The 14,478-nt window shown below is 39.1% G+C and overlaps 1 protein-coding gene across 1 annotated transcript in view; it reads right to left on the bottom strand.

The window, feature by feature from the left end:
• The window catches only part of FAM241A (family with sequence similarity 241 member A), a 37,481-nt gene extending 23,382 nt beyond the window's left edge, over positions 1 to 14,099 (bottom strand). Inside the window, exon 1 of the mRNA XM_032859812.1 lies at positions 13,717 to 14,099. Within this exon, the coding sequence (XP_032715703.1) occupies positions 13,717 to 13,896 (180 nt within the window). The 5' untranslated portion in view covers positions 13,897 to 14,099. The remainder of the gene's footprint in view (positions 1 to 13,716) is intronic.
• Positions 14,100 to 14,478: the final 379 nt, after the last annotated feature.

The raw sequence follows: 14,478 nt of genomic DNA on the forward strand, positions 1-14,478 counted from the left end.
ATTTCAACATATCTTTTCTCCATATACATTTTTGACTTTTTTATTTCACCTGTGAATCAGCTGTAACATTTGCTTGGTTCCCTCATTAATGATGAGTTAAGTAAAATCCTTAATGTGTGATCATTTTATATTTAATGAGCACTATACTTTTACCTCTTCTTGAAAATATCCTTTAACAGTGCTATTATTAAAATGACTGATCTGAATTTTAATTTATGTTAGTTCTGGGTTTTATCTACTATCTTTCCTATGTTGAACTCAAGAAAAATTAAAAATAAATCTGCAAATTTAGACCAATTACGTAAGTTAATATCAGTTAGTATTTCAAGATCCTATGCTCATTAGCCTTTCACCTTCTCAGTAATGGGTGGTTTTATAATACAGCATATCAAGGAAGATAATCCTTGCCTAAATTCTTACAAGTTCTTACCAGGATCCTTAGCTCAATGTACAACTAACACTATTGGTTTCTTTTCTGTTGATTTTGACAATAGAGAATGTTCCTATTATATACAAAGTCCTCTCTCTCTCTCTCTTTTTTTTTTTTTTTTTTTTGGTGAAGAGTTTATTTATTTATTCGACAAAGATAGACACAGAGAGAGGGAACACAAGCAGGGAGAGTGGGAGAGGGAGAAGCAGGCTTCCCACTGAGCAGGGAGCCAGATGGGGGCCTTTATCCTAGGACCCTGGGATCATGACCTGAGCCAAAGGCAGCCGCCTAATGACTGAGCCACCCTGGTGCCCCAAAGTCCTCTCTCTTTTGAAACTAATTTTTGTCATAATTGTCCTTGGGAAGCCACATTACTTCAGCCAAATCATCAATTGAGTTTTTACCAGCAGTGCTGTTTTGGATAGAAGGTTTTACAGACTCTATGCTACACCCCAGAGATGCTAAAATAATTGAAGCATTTGCCACAAAATGTGATCTCTGCTCTCATGTTCTTCTGAGCGTGCGAGGGGGGAAGTGGAGAGTGGCAGAGAATAAATATTTTAACAAAAAAATTATTAAGATAATTTCAAATAGTGAGAAAAGCTATGAAGAAAATATAACATAATAGGGGAACAGAAGAAGTTGGCTGGGTTGGAGATTCTATGTGGTAAGCAGAGCTGGGATCAGCTAGGTTGATGATATAAGCTCTGTCAAGGGAAGAGCTGGGGAAAAGAGTCCAGGCAAAACCTTGAGACAGAAAGGAGCTAGCTATGATCTTGATCTTGACTTGGGATCTTGACTATCATCTACATTAAAAATATGTTTTATACTCTGAACTGGTACATATAAACTAAAGATCTAAAAAATGACACTCATACCATGTGTGATAGATTCTAAAAATTTTATCTATCTTATCCTGTTCACAATCCACTAAATTGGCTTCATGGCCCAACACTAGCTTGGTGGTTAAAAACTCAGGCTTTAAGCATGGGTTTGAATCTCAACTCCACAACTTACTAGCTGTGACACTTTCAATAAATTACTTAAGCTCCCTCTGCTACATTTTTTACATCTTTAAAGTAGGGCCAATAATAGTATGTACTCATGAGGTTTGATACCAGATTTCTGAAACACTGAACCAGTTTATATTTTTAACTGTAGTGTATTCTTATGTCATATAATTTCTTTAAACACACACCACTTATCTTTTTAATCTCTAACAACTGGATGGGTGAAAAATAATTCCTGATAGTTTTAATTTGCATTTCTTTTATTTCTAGTGAGGTTGTACACTTTTCCTGCTCCTTGGATATTAAATATAATCACAATTTTCATTTCTTACAAAGTGTACATAATAATATGTAAACATAAAAATTTACCAACCATATAAAGCTTCACCTAACTGCAGTATCATATATTATAACTTATAACATGCTTATTATTAGATTTACACTTGTTTGCCATTTCTTCATTTTTTTAAAAAGATTTATTTATTTATTTTAGAGGTGGAGGAGTGGCAGAGGGAGAGGGAGAGAGCCAGACTCTCCACTGAGTGCAGAGCCCAATGTGGGGCTCAATCTCATGACCCTGAGATTATGACTTTAGCTGAAATCAAGAGCAGAAATTAAGAGCCACCCAGGTGCTCTTAGTTTGCCATTTCTAACTAAATGCAAAGTTATAGCATTTATTATTTATTTCCACTTATCTCCTGAAATTACATAGATCCAGTAAAGGAGAAAAAAACTTTTTGAGGAGAAAATCAATGAGAATATCAGCTAGTTCGTTTTTGTTTGTTTTATTTTAAGTTGGTTTGGTTTATTAAGGTATAATTTAAATACAGTTCAAGTAGCCCTAATATATAGTACTGTAAATTGTTTTTAAAAAATATTATTCAAGTATAATTGACACACACATTAGTTTCAGGTGTACCATGGGCTAGTTAATTGAATTGGTCTGTTAAATCATTATAAACTCAAAAATACTAAAATTTGTATTCATTTCCATTTTAACCAATAGGAGCCAATATTTTATTAAGTTTTAAAACTTTAAGTCCAGTGTAGTTAACGTACAGTGTTATATTAGTCTCAGGTGTACAATACAGTGATTTAACATTTCTATTTTTTTTAAAGATTTTATTTATTTATTTGAAAGACAGAGATCACAAGTAGGCAGAGGCAGGCAGAGGGAGAGGAAGGGAAGCAGGCTCCCTGCTGGGCAGAGAGCTGAGGGGGGGGGGCCCTGGATCCCAGGACCCTGGGATCATGACCTGAGCTGAAGGCAGAGGCTTTAACCCACTGAGCCACCCAGGTGCCTCAGTGATTTAACATTTCTATACGTTACTCACCCATCATCATGAAAAGTGTACTCTTTAATTCCCATCACCTACCTATTCTACCCATCTCTCCCCCCACCTTCCCTCTGGTAACCATCAGTTTGTTCTCTATAGTTAAGAGTTAGGATCCAATGTGTTATATCACATTTGCAAACATACTATTGAAATCATCAAGTATTCAAAAAGGTAACACACAATTTCAGCCAAAGTTATTAAACATATTTAGAAAGTTGCCTATGGGGTACCTGGCTGATCAGTCAGTAAAGCATGCCACTCTTGATCTCAGGATTATGAATTAAAACCCTTCCTTGAGGGTAGAGATCACTTTTTAAAAAGTTGCCTATTGTAGAGGAAGAGAATTGCTACATAATGAAAAAATAATTAAATAAGAAAAAAAAGGGCTATGCATGAACTAATGAGAGATAGTATTAGGCCATGAAATGAAGAATATAATTAATTCAAGCTATAGGTTAAAAATTTCCACAATTTGTACTTTTCCTAAAATCTGTATATTTTTAAAGACATGAATATCTTATATGTGCACTAGATGTTACTACAAGATGGAATAGCTTGTCTAGGTGTTACTACACTAGATGTTACTACAAGATGAAATAGCTTGTCTATTCAAAGTAGTCAAAATCAAACATGTTTCCTTAAAATTGACTTCCCCCCTTTTTTAAAAAAGATTCATTTATTTATTTAAGAAAGAAAGAGAGAGAGAGAGTGTGTGTGCATGTGCACACATGAGCCGCAAGGAGGGGCAGAGGGAGAGAATCCCAAAGCAAACTCCCTGCTAAGCACGGAGCCTGATGAAGGACTTGACGCTACAACCCATGAGATCATGCCCTGAGCTAAAACCAAGAGTCGGACTCTTAACCAACTGAGCCACCCAGGAGCCCTGACATTCCTTTTTTAACTCTCAACTTAGGGAAGTAACAATAGCTTCCGTTATATGTCACTAGAAGACTTCTGAGCACCATAAATAAGGTATTCTGAATTCAGTCAGACTGATGGAATTTGCCAGTTATGGGAAATTGAATGTATGTTCCCTGACTCTGTAGATGGTCTACATATGTTCAAGTAAGATTTTGATCAGGAAGATTAAAAAAAAAAAATCAGTTTTTTCAGATTAATTGAAAAAGAATTAAAAACTCTCAGAGATGTTAGAAAATACGATATCAAAGAAAGTATAGTAAAAACCATAAATAGAAATTTAATTTTCATAACAGTATATTTCATAACAGTAGATATTAAGTATTAATAATAATTTTATCCTATATTTTCCATAAAGTTCAAAACATTTGCACTTTGTTTTTTCTTTGGTCAGAACACCAATAAGCTATAGTTGATGCTGTAAGAAAACAGTAACAACAAATAAAGCCAATCATTTCCTCTTCCTTTGCCAAGAAAAGGTGTAGCAGCCAATGAGGTTAAATGGAAAAAAAAAACAACAACACTGCATGTGAGGGAAAAATAGATCAGAAGACAGAAAATATCTTTTGCATCACGTTAACTAGAAATTCAGTTTCTCTGATGAAATGAAACTACTCTTTTGCTTTTCTTAATATTGTCCCTTAAATATACACACACATACACACACACACACACACACACACACACATACACCCCTCACGCAAACATCCAACACACTTAATAAACCAAAACATGACTAGTAAGGACTCCTAATGTTTTTGAATCTGCTACAGCAAGATAAGATTGCAACTCCAGAGAAGAAGGCAGAAAATGAAGAAAGTGTCCTAAGGCTTAAAGAAGGTGGGAATAAAGATAAAGAGTTTTTACTTAGGCCTCTCAGGACAAGCTAAGGTCATGGTGCTTTTATTTTTTCCCTTTAACCTTGCTTTACTTCTTCTGTTGAATAGGAAATTGGGAATAACCTGTACAGAGGAAGGTGGATATTCTTTTTCCTAGGAAGGTTAAGTGACACACAATTGAAAAAAAAAAATCTACTGAAGATCTCCACAAAATGCAACATATTTTAGGTTGGTGAGTTAATTTTTTTTAGAGAAATATTAAACAGTTAATTTTTAGATTAGTAAATCTTAATATTTTATTCAATACATAAGTAATATTTATTCTATAAACCTAAGTATTGCATATACTAAAAATACAGTTTTATGATGTGGTTAGTTGAGAGGGAAAAAAAAGAAGGGAACCAGAGGGAAAAATGAGAGGAAAGGTGAGGATAAAATAAGGAGCTAATATTCATTGAAGGTCTATTATATGCTACGTATTCTGTATACATAATGTCACCAAATCCTCATAAGAACTTTAAGAAAGCAAAATACCAGTTACAATGAGGAAATTGAGTCTCTGATGGATTAAGTGATTAGTAAAACAGTAAAGCCAGAATTCAAACTTAGAATTGTCATACTCCAAAACCCTTTTCATCGTTCCATAAGGCTTAGCTTCTACAGAGGAGAGGAGGTAGTAGAGAGAAAAAGAGAAAGTAGCTGAGAGGTCAGGGAAGAATAAAAGACAGTGGGAGAATGAGACCCTCAATAGGAAGAGTGAGGAAGGAGGTGGGTAGTAGGAAAGCGGGGCAGAAAAAGGATGTGAGAGAGAGAACAAAATAGAGAATGTTAAGAGAAGTTGTTAGAAGAAGAGATAAGAGAAATGATCAGTTGAGGGACTACCTGTTTGGCACATAGGCTTCAGAAAATAAATAATTTTTACTATCCATTGAAATCTCAATTAACAGAGTAATTATTCTTGACAAGTCAAACTGCTGGAACCCTAATACATTCTGAGATGGGTTTCTCAAATTTGGCACTATTGACATTTGGGCCAAGTAATGCTTTGTTGTAAAGGGCTGTTCTGTGCATTATAGGACGTTTAGCAGTATCCCTGGGCTCCTTCTCTTAGATGCCAGTGGTATCTTGCTAGTCTTCAAAATGAAAAATGTCTCTAGACATTGCCAATATCTCCTGTGAGCAAAACTGCCCAAGTAAAGAGCCATTGATTTAGAGGTTCCACTCTGGATAATGGTAAAAACAAACAAAAGAGGCCTACCATATATAAAATTATTCCCTGAGTTACTTTAAAGATTGGAAGATGCCCTTGGGAACAAGATGAGGTTTAGGGGTGAACTCACCAAGCTCATAACACTCGTTACAGTTATTGCTTGAACACTGCTTTTAAAAGTATGAAAGAGAAAAAAAAAAAAGTATGAAAGAGAGCAGATCTTGCTACTCAAAGTGCAGTCCTTTCACCAGTGGCGACAGCATCATCTGAGGGCTTGTGAGGAATGAAATACCTGCTCTACTGAGTCAGAACTTGTATTTTAACAAGAGGCACAATCATGCCCTTGGCTTTTTTTTTTTTTTTTAATGACAATTCCTGACTTATGGCCCTGGAAATCTTGGGAAAACATCATCCAGTTTCTTCAATCCAGACCTTGGGGCTTCCTTTTCCCCAGCATCACCCCTATCCAGTTGACTGAACCACTCTCTAGAACATACCATTCAGCAAGGCTAATGGTGGTGAGCCTTGGCTTTAAATCTTCATGACTGTGGGACTCCTGCTCAACACAAAGTTAGGGTGCACCATAGGATTCCTGGAAGATTGGAGGATGGAAGGGCAGCAGCAGCCACTCTGTAGCTCGTGTGTTGTTGCTGATCTGTTGTCTCACCTGGTCAGTGCGACACAGCTTTTGGGCCTGTGACTTCTCCCCTTTCCCCAGATCCTCCTCTAGCTTCTCCAACTCATACAGATGTATGGGTTTAGCTACTTGAGAAAAGGCCCTGGCTATAGCAGGTCATCCACACTGGCAAGCTGGGAAGCAGCAAAAGTCAAGGATCCAGTTAAGGTTTCATGGATATGGGTTAGCACATGCTTACAAGATCCAGGCTGCTCCTGATTTGCCCCATAATTTATATCCATCTTTCCTTCCTAACTGCCTGCGTAGTGGACCTCAAGCTCCAGCATCAGGCATGATTCAAGGGATTTACAGACTGCTTAACTAGTTCTCACAATTCCTTAAGACCACATTCTTCTATTAGATAAATAATACACATATGAAAAATAAGTACAATGTGAAAAGAAGTAGGTATAAACAGAGATCTAGTTTTGAACTACACAGTCTAAGGGAGACCAGCAGTTTTGTCAGGACTATTCTACCATTATATGGGAGGCCTCTTTGCGTATATGAAAAAACACTGGCTTTAGAATTTGGAGACCTGGGGTCTGGTCTTTTCCAGGACTAGTTAGTTGTAGGACCTAGAACAAATCACTGGTTTGAGGAATTACTGTTGGCTTCTTGTACCTCACCAAGAGTTCAAATATATCTTTCTAGGGAAGAGTTAAAGGACTTCCTTACCTGTATTTACTATGTTGAAGGGCAAGTATGGTGAATATTATGGACCAACTTGCTTATCCTCTCTATTCCCTTGCCACTGAAAATGCGGTACATGGACAGAGCGTCAGCATTGTGAGGGCCTGTTTAGCCAGAGTGGCCCCACCTCAGTTGAACAGCCATTTTGTTGTTTATGCAGTAAAACTTAAATTGACCCTGCCCCCGCCAGGGGAACTTCTTAAAAGCAAGTCCGGAAAACCAGTCCCAGGTAACAAAGCCCAAATACAAGGGTGGGTCAGGTCAGGTGGAGATAACAGCCCGAATGCAGGGATGAGTCTGGTCAGGTGGAGACATCCAATCAGTCAAGCGGGCATACTATCTCCCTAGCTACCAAGGAGTGTGGGCCCCGTCTTTTGGGCGCCAATTCTGACCAAGGTGATAGGCTAGTTCAAATAGCTACTATGGGGTGAATTGTAATTCAATTGGCCACCCATAGGTGACCTAGCGTGACTGTGCAGCTTTCTCTATGTGTTACAATCTCATTCACCACCTGCGTGTGGCCAGGCCCAACCACATGGCCTTTGCTCTGTAAAAGTTAGTCTGTGAGGCAGGGAGGGAGGGGTTGTTGCCCTCTCCGTAAGGTGCATCCCCGACCGGTCGGTTTGATGGTCAGTTTGATTCTCGATGCTTGGCGCGAAATAAAGCTTTGCTTGACCTTCACTTTGTATCAGTCTCGCTCCTTTGACCATAAACCCGTTATTGGGGGACCCAACAAGCATTACTTGGGTGCTTATTAGAGATGCAAAATCTTGGGCCTCACCCTGGACCAAGGAAATCACAATCTGCACCTAATAAGAGATGATTCGTATGCACCCTAAAACATAGGAGCACCTTCCTCCTATGGTGACTTTCTAAATGCAGAGGCTAGGAAACTTGAAAACTGTATTTCTTAGATCTCTTTTCAGTGTGGATTCTGTTTGAAAATCAGGCCCCAAAGCTAACAGTTATACGATTATTATATGCTGCGGATTGCTATAAGCACTTCATACACATTAACTCATGGAATCCTCCCAACAGTCCTATAAGGTTGATACAATTATTATTCCCTTTATATAGGTGAAGAAACTGATGTCTGGAGAGGTTAATTAACTTGCCCAAAGTTATAGTAAGTCACAGAGTTAGGACTCAAACCCAGGTATTCTGATCTAGAATTTATACTGTTGATCATATTTTTAATAGATCAAAGAGGAAGCTTAAGCCTTCTTTCTGCTGTTTTTTTTTTTTAAACAGATAATCCTGTGGAACATATACTCTGGCAAATGCTTTTATTTTATTTATTTTTAATTAATTTATTTTAGAGGAGAGAGTGCACACATATGCATGAGGAGGAGGAGAGGAGAGAGAGGAAGACAGAAAGAATTTCTTCAGCTGACGCCCCGCTGAGTGCGGAGCCAGATGGAGACTGGATCCGAGGACCCTGAGATCAAGACCTGAGCTGAAACCAAGAGTCAGAAGCTCTACGGAGTGAACCACCCAAGAGCCCCAGGCAATGGGTTTTATAAAGCTTTCTTCATTTATTCATCTACCTATGTATGAATGAGCATTGATCTAAAAGTTCTAGGTATCACAAAGGCAAGAAGTCGAAATGAAGCATTAGCATTTGAAAGGAAGCAAAATCAACCTTATCTATAGATTGGATGATTATATATCTAGAAGATGCAAAGGAATCAAGTCTAAGAGATACTGTTATTTATTAGCATTAGAATTAATAAAAGAATTCAGAAAGGTAACTAGTTAAAAACTAAATATATAAAAGCCAGTAGCTAGAAACCAGCAGCAAAAGGATGATTTGTGGGGAAAAAAATCCCGTTCACAATACCAACAAAAATGTAAAAGCTTAATATAGATTTTACTATTTATAACTATTATAAAGGATTGTATAAGCCAGGGAGAAAGTGGATTATCCAATCATTGGCAGAGAAAAAAACAGATTAGCTCCATAACTCCACCCAATACATAAAGATATTCTAAAGAGACAAAACATACAGAATTTAAAAAATAATAATAAAACCATAAATACACACACACACAAGAAAATACTGGATATTTAACTGATTGTAGAGTTAGAAAGAATGCTCTGAACAGATATAGATATGTATATACATTATGCATGTGTATATGTGTGGTATGTGTGAATGAAACTACTAAAATAAATTCCTTTAGCAAATAAAAATTTAAAGCATTTTTAAATTGAAAATATCATTAACAAAATTATAAAGTCAATAGCAAGCACAGAAAATATTTATAATCAATGTGAAGTAAGAGATTAACATTTTAGTGTCAAAAAAGTTCAAAGAACATGATTAAAAAGAAATGCAAATGCTCAATAAATATATGAAAGGTTTAGTAAACCTCTCCAGCAATATCTTATAACACAAGATAATTTTGACCCACTAAATTGGCAAAGATTAATCTATAAATTATACCATTCATTAGAGGCATGGATGGTTTCCAATCAGCACTCTCACACTCCAATGCTGGGAGTGTACATTGGTGTGATCTTTCTTGAAAGCAATCCTTTAGAATGTTCCAAGAGGCTTCAATGAGTTTGATACATTGACCTAGTTCTTTCGTTTCTAGGAATCTATTGCAAGGTAGAACTGTGAGGATTTTCAAGGAAAGATTTTCCTTATAGCATTATTTAAAAAGAAAGTTTGTACCTTAATGTACAGTAGTAGGAAAATGTATTATTAGGCAGCCTTAAAATAATTTTTACAAATAATTTTTCATAACATGGGAAAATGAAACAACATGCTAAGTAGCTAAAACAAGAAGGCAAATTCAGTATTACATTAAAACATGTTAAAATATATGTGTGTATATATACAAGTATAGTAATATATGAGAGAGAGAGAGATGAATGTAGAAATACCATTGTATGAGATATATTTTTTTAAATGTCTGGTATTTTTTAATAAAATGTTACTTGGAGTGGGATTTCAAATGCTTTCGTTTCCTTCCCTAGAGTTTTCTTTATTCCTACAGTTTCCAAAGTATATTACTTCAATAACCATAATGACCTTAGAGCTAAAGATAATGATTCTAAAGTCAGTCTGAGGATAATAGGATCTCTGTGCTCTAGGAGGTACGAAGGGCCATCTTAGGTTATTTAAGTTGTGAACTGCCACATCTAAGCAGATGCTATTCACACTGTAGGCATATAATAAAAGGACTAGAGATGTTTAGTCTTTTACTTATGCAATAGATCAGAGACTCTCTTATATAAAGCCACCTAATGGTCACAGTTACGAATATCATTGAATCATCTCTCATACATACAATGAACAACATACCCATGGGATAGTTATACCCTCTCCCTTCAATCCTTTGGGCATTTTGTCTCTTTCCCTTGGTTATCTCTCTGAGATGTCTGATGCCTACTTCAAACTTGACACAGTTCCTTCATCTAAAGGACCTGTTCTATTCTTCCAAGTCTTCCTTTCAGGTCCTCAAGGATACTTGAATTTAACTAGGCTTCCTTTGTCCATCATCCTACCAGGAGAGACAAAGGAACCTTCGTTTTCTCTCAGATGGAGTGGCATTTAAGAACAAATTGTAAGAAAAAAAAAAAAGCAATGCTGACAATCTTAGTTATTAAGAAAATACCTATATTACTATTTCAGTATTACATGAAATAAATACCAAGCTATAGATACATTCTGAGCTGGTATCGTACCAATGAGATAAAGGTAGGTTTTGTACAGCCAAAGCTGATACAAGAGACTTCCTGGCTGAAGGAAGGGCATGAGAACTTTCAGACAGGAATGGAAAGAAAAATCAGTGAAGGAAAGGTTGCATGTGGAGGGACCCTTACTTAGCCTGGGGAATAGCTAATGGAAGAAACCTGCTTCATCAAGTTATCAGGTAAGGGCAAAACTCAGTGAAGGAAATAGAAATAGAAAGGTATTTAACACAAAAAATTAGGGGCTGAAAAAAATCACTGGAAGCTGCAGGAGCAAAAGCCAGGTGTCTTCTAGAGCTACTGCATTCAAGAGCACCACCATAGCCTTGATCCAGAAAAAAAGGAGAGTCTGTGCTGTCTCTTGCTGCTGCCCCCACGAATGCCGTCAGTTCTCTCTCAACAACCGGGAGGCTAACTAAGACTGTAGAACACCAAGTGAGTGTGCTAAGCAGAAACGACATCAGGAAGAGGGACTCTGCCTCATTTCCAGCTAATTAGTGTTGGTTTTGTTTCTGTGTCTATCATTGTTTCTGTGGAAAAAGTCACTTTAAATTTTAAAAACCAGTCTGCAAAACAAGTTTTCAAAAATATTCTCTTGTAATTTGGAGTCTGTGTGCTCTTAAAATAACAAACAAACACATACCATCCCCTAAAGAAAAACTAAATCAAACAACTCCTCAGGATATATTTTATAGTCACTGAATTCATTTACTTCTTCCTCAAACATTTTTATATCTACAGTTACCATCATTGCAAGGGAGTGCATAAAAATTTTAAGTTTCATTTGTAGGACTTGAGAAAAAAAGAAAACAAGCCTTAGTGATAATATTATCAATGAATGATTTAGCACAAAAGCTTGCTGCTTATACAAGGGGTTGCACTGCCCCAATTTTTTGTTCATTTTTGGTTTCTTTCTAATTTTAGTATATGCGCTGTGGAAGCAAGCACTCATTTTTGGTTTCTTGCGAAGTTCTTTGGTGCTCATTTGTGGTAAATGCATATCTCAGGTGTAATTCTCAATTATTGTGTATGTGGGCTTACAGTACAAAAATACATCATTAATAAAAAATAACATTTTCTGGGGCACCTGGGTGGCTCAGTTGTTAGGTGTCTGCCCATGGCTTGGGCCATGGTCCCAGCGTCCTGGGCTCAACCCCCTCATCAGGCTCCCTGTTCAGCGGGAAGCCGGCTTTTTCCTCTCTCCACTCCTTCTCCTTGTGTTCCCTCTCTCTCTGTCAAATGAGTAGATAAAAATCTTAAAAAATATATATATTAAAAAAAAATTCAACCATTTTAAAAGAATACAGGAATAAAAATTTCCATGACAGGGAATGATAGAAGTAGGTATGCAAAGTGCTGGGATGTATGTTTTCTAGTATATATATTTCATTTTTTTTCTTTTTCTTTGTACCATAAGCAATTTTGGTAAGACTGGAGATATTGATGATGTAAAATCCACAGAAGTGTACACGAAATAATATTTTACATGCTCCCTTACAACATTTGAAAATTTACTTTGAGAACCTTAGTTCGAATGTATCTCCCTCACCACCACCACCACCCAGGGAGTTCCTGTTGCTGTTTTCTTCACTTTTCCAGTTGAACTAAAGCAAGAGGAAACCAAGCCCTTTAGCTACTGAGTCATGGTATAGTTTGTATAGTTGGGGAGCAGGGTAGCATTAGGAAGGGAATCAGGAAGATCTCCTGGCAACCAATTATTTGCTTCAGTCACCATGCCATTTCTTATATTGTCATAAGGATGAAAAATTACACTTCTACGCGGTGAGTGAGACTAATGCTAAGGCATATTTTGTGTGTCCCGTGCAATGGTATTTCTGTTTTCGGAATGAAATGTTGAAATCCTAGAAGTTATACTTTACCTATTAATACATTTAGTGATGATATTGGAGTCTGTGAGATGTTACAAAAAGGACAGATGGAGAATAATTAAAGGAGATAGGTATCAATTCCCTGTCCCAACACTACAGGCTTTAGCAAAGGCAGATAATCATTTGAATTCCTGCTCTTTAATGTGATTCTGAAGATTGGCTGATCTCAGGTATTTTCGAGAGTCTAATTACTGTTTTTGCTGGTGAAGATCCATCCTACGTATAACTCAGTTTCTTTTATTAAATTTCTTGCCTACTCTTGAAGACAACTGATATGTTGTAATGCTTATTATGATACTTCATGTAGTGAGAAGAAATTCAGAGGGTTTCAAAAATTACCCAACTTCTCCTTTCCCTTACTAATACTTCTTTCCGTTTGGTACTAACAGAAAGCAATTTTCTTGCTTTTCCACTTTTAAAATGAAGTTTAGATCTCTTTTGTGTTCATGTGACGAACCTACTCTTGGAGAGTCCCTGTCAAGGTATCTATTGTAATACTCGCTCCTACACACGCCTTCAGACATTGATTGCATATCTAGAGAAATACACCCACACCTTTTCAGAGGCGCTAGGTGTGTGTTCAGAAATGCCAAGATGGAGGGCAGGAAGGGAGCAACTATCCCCTAAAACACAGCACAGGGGTATCGACTTGAAGTTGGGGAAAAAAAAATGTTTACATGTAAGGCTTTTAGACAAGTGACCGTTATGGAGGTACTTCCACAGAGCCCCGGGTGCCGGCCTGAGCCTCCTCTGCCCCACAGCAGGAGAAGGGCTGTGCTGACCCCGCCAGACACGCGATCCCAGGGCACCCACCACCGCGCACGCATGGCCCCGCAGCCCGGCCCTGAGCGCGCCGTCTAACCGCTCCTCGGGGCAGCTTCCCCGAACGCCGCAGCGACCAGCGCCCCACGCCGAGCAGAGAGCACAGGCGCCGCCCGCCCGTCTACTTCCCTCTGCCGCCGGGTGGGGCTCGGGAAACCGGCCGGGCCGCGCCGCCCCCTCCCCGCTCACCTGCTCGCGCTCCTCCAGCGGACGCTGCCCGCGTCGGCGCGGGCTCGCTCCGGAATCCGGCTCTGTCCCCGCCACCGGCCGCTCCGCCAGCGCGTCCCCGTCCTCGTCGCGCTCCCCACCGCTGCTGCCGCCGCCGCCGCCACCGCCGCCGCCACCAAGCAGCTCCCCGGCCGAGCACATCCCGTCGCCAACTCCCGCCTCCGGGACGGCCGCCGGAGGAGGCCAAGCGTGAAACGCGAGGCAGCGGTCGCCACCCGAGGGCCGTCCGGAGATCGGCCGCGCTGCCACAGACTGGAGTCTCTGGAGCGCGCCCCGCTGGCCAGGGTGCCAGAAGTACCAGCCCTGCCCGGCCTCTCCTGTCACTGGCTCGCCCCGCCCCGGCCCCCGGGGCGGAGCACACCCGGGGGTGGGGCCACGTCGGGGGCGGAGCCAACGGGGGCGTGTGTGAGAACTGAGAGCGACTGTGTGTGTTCGCGCGTGTTTGTGAGACTGTGTGCGAATGTACATGAAGAGACTGTATGTACGTGTGTGTGAGAGATTGTGTGTGAAGAAAGTGTCTGTGTATGAGATAGTGTGTGTGTGTGTGTGTGTGTGTGAGACTGTTGGATTGTGTGAGAGTGACTAGGTACATAACAGACTGAGAGATTTTGAGATTGTATGTGTGAGAGTGTGTGTGTAAAAGTATTAGAAAAGCAGTGTGTGCGAGAAATAAGGTGTGTATGTAAGAAAGTGTGTTTGTGAGGGAGGGAGGGGAGCATGTGT

Source organism: Lontra canadensis, unplaced genomic scaffold (genome assembly GCF_010015895.1).
Source record: "Lontra canadensis isolate GAN:19392208 unplaced genomic scaffold, GSC_riverotter_1.0 scaffold1, whole genome shotgun sequence".
NCBI classification, from domain to species: Eukaryota; Metazoa; Chordata; class Mammalia; order Carnivora; family Mustelidae; genus Lontra; species Lontra canadensis.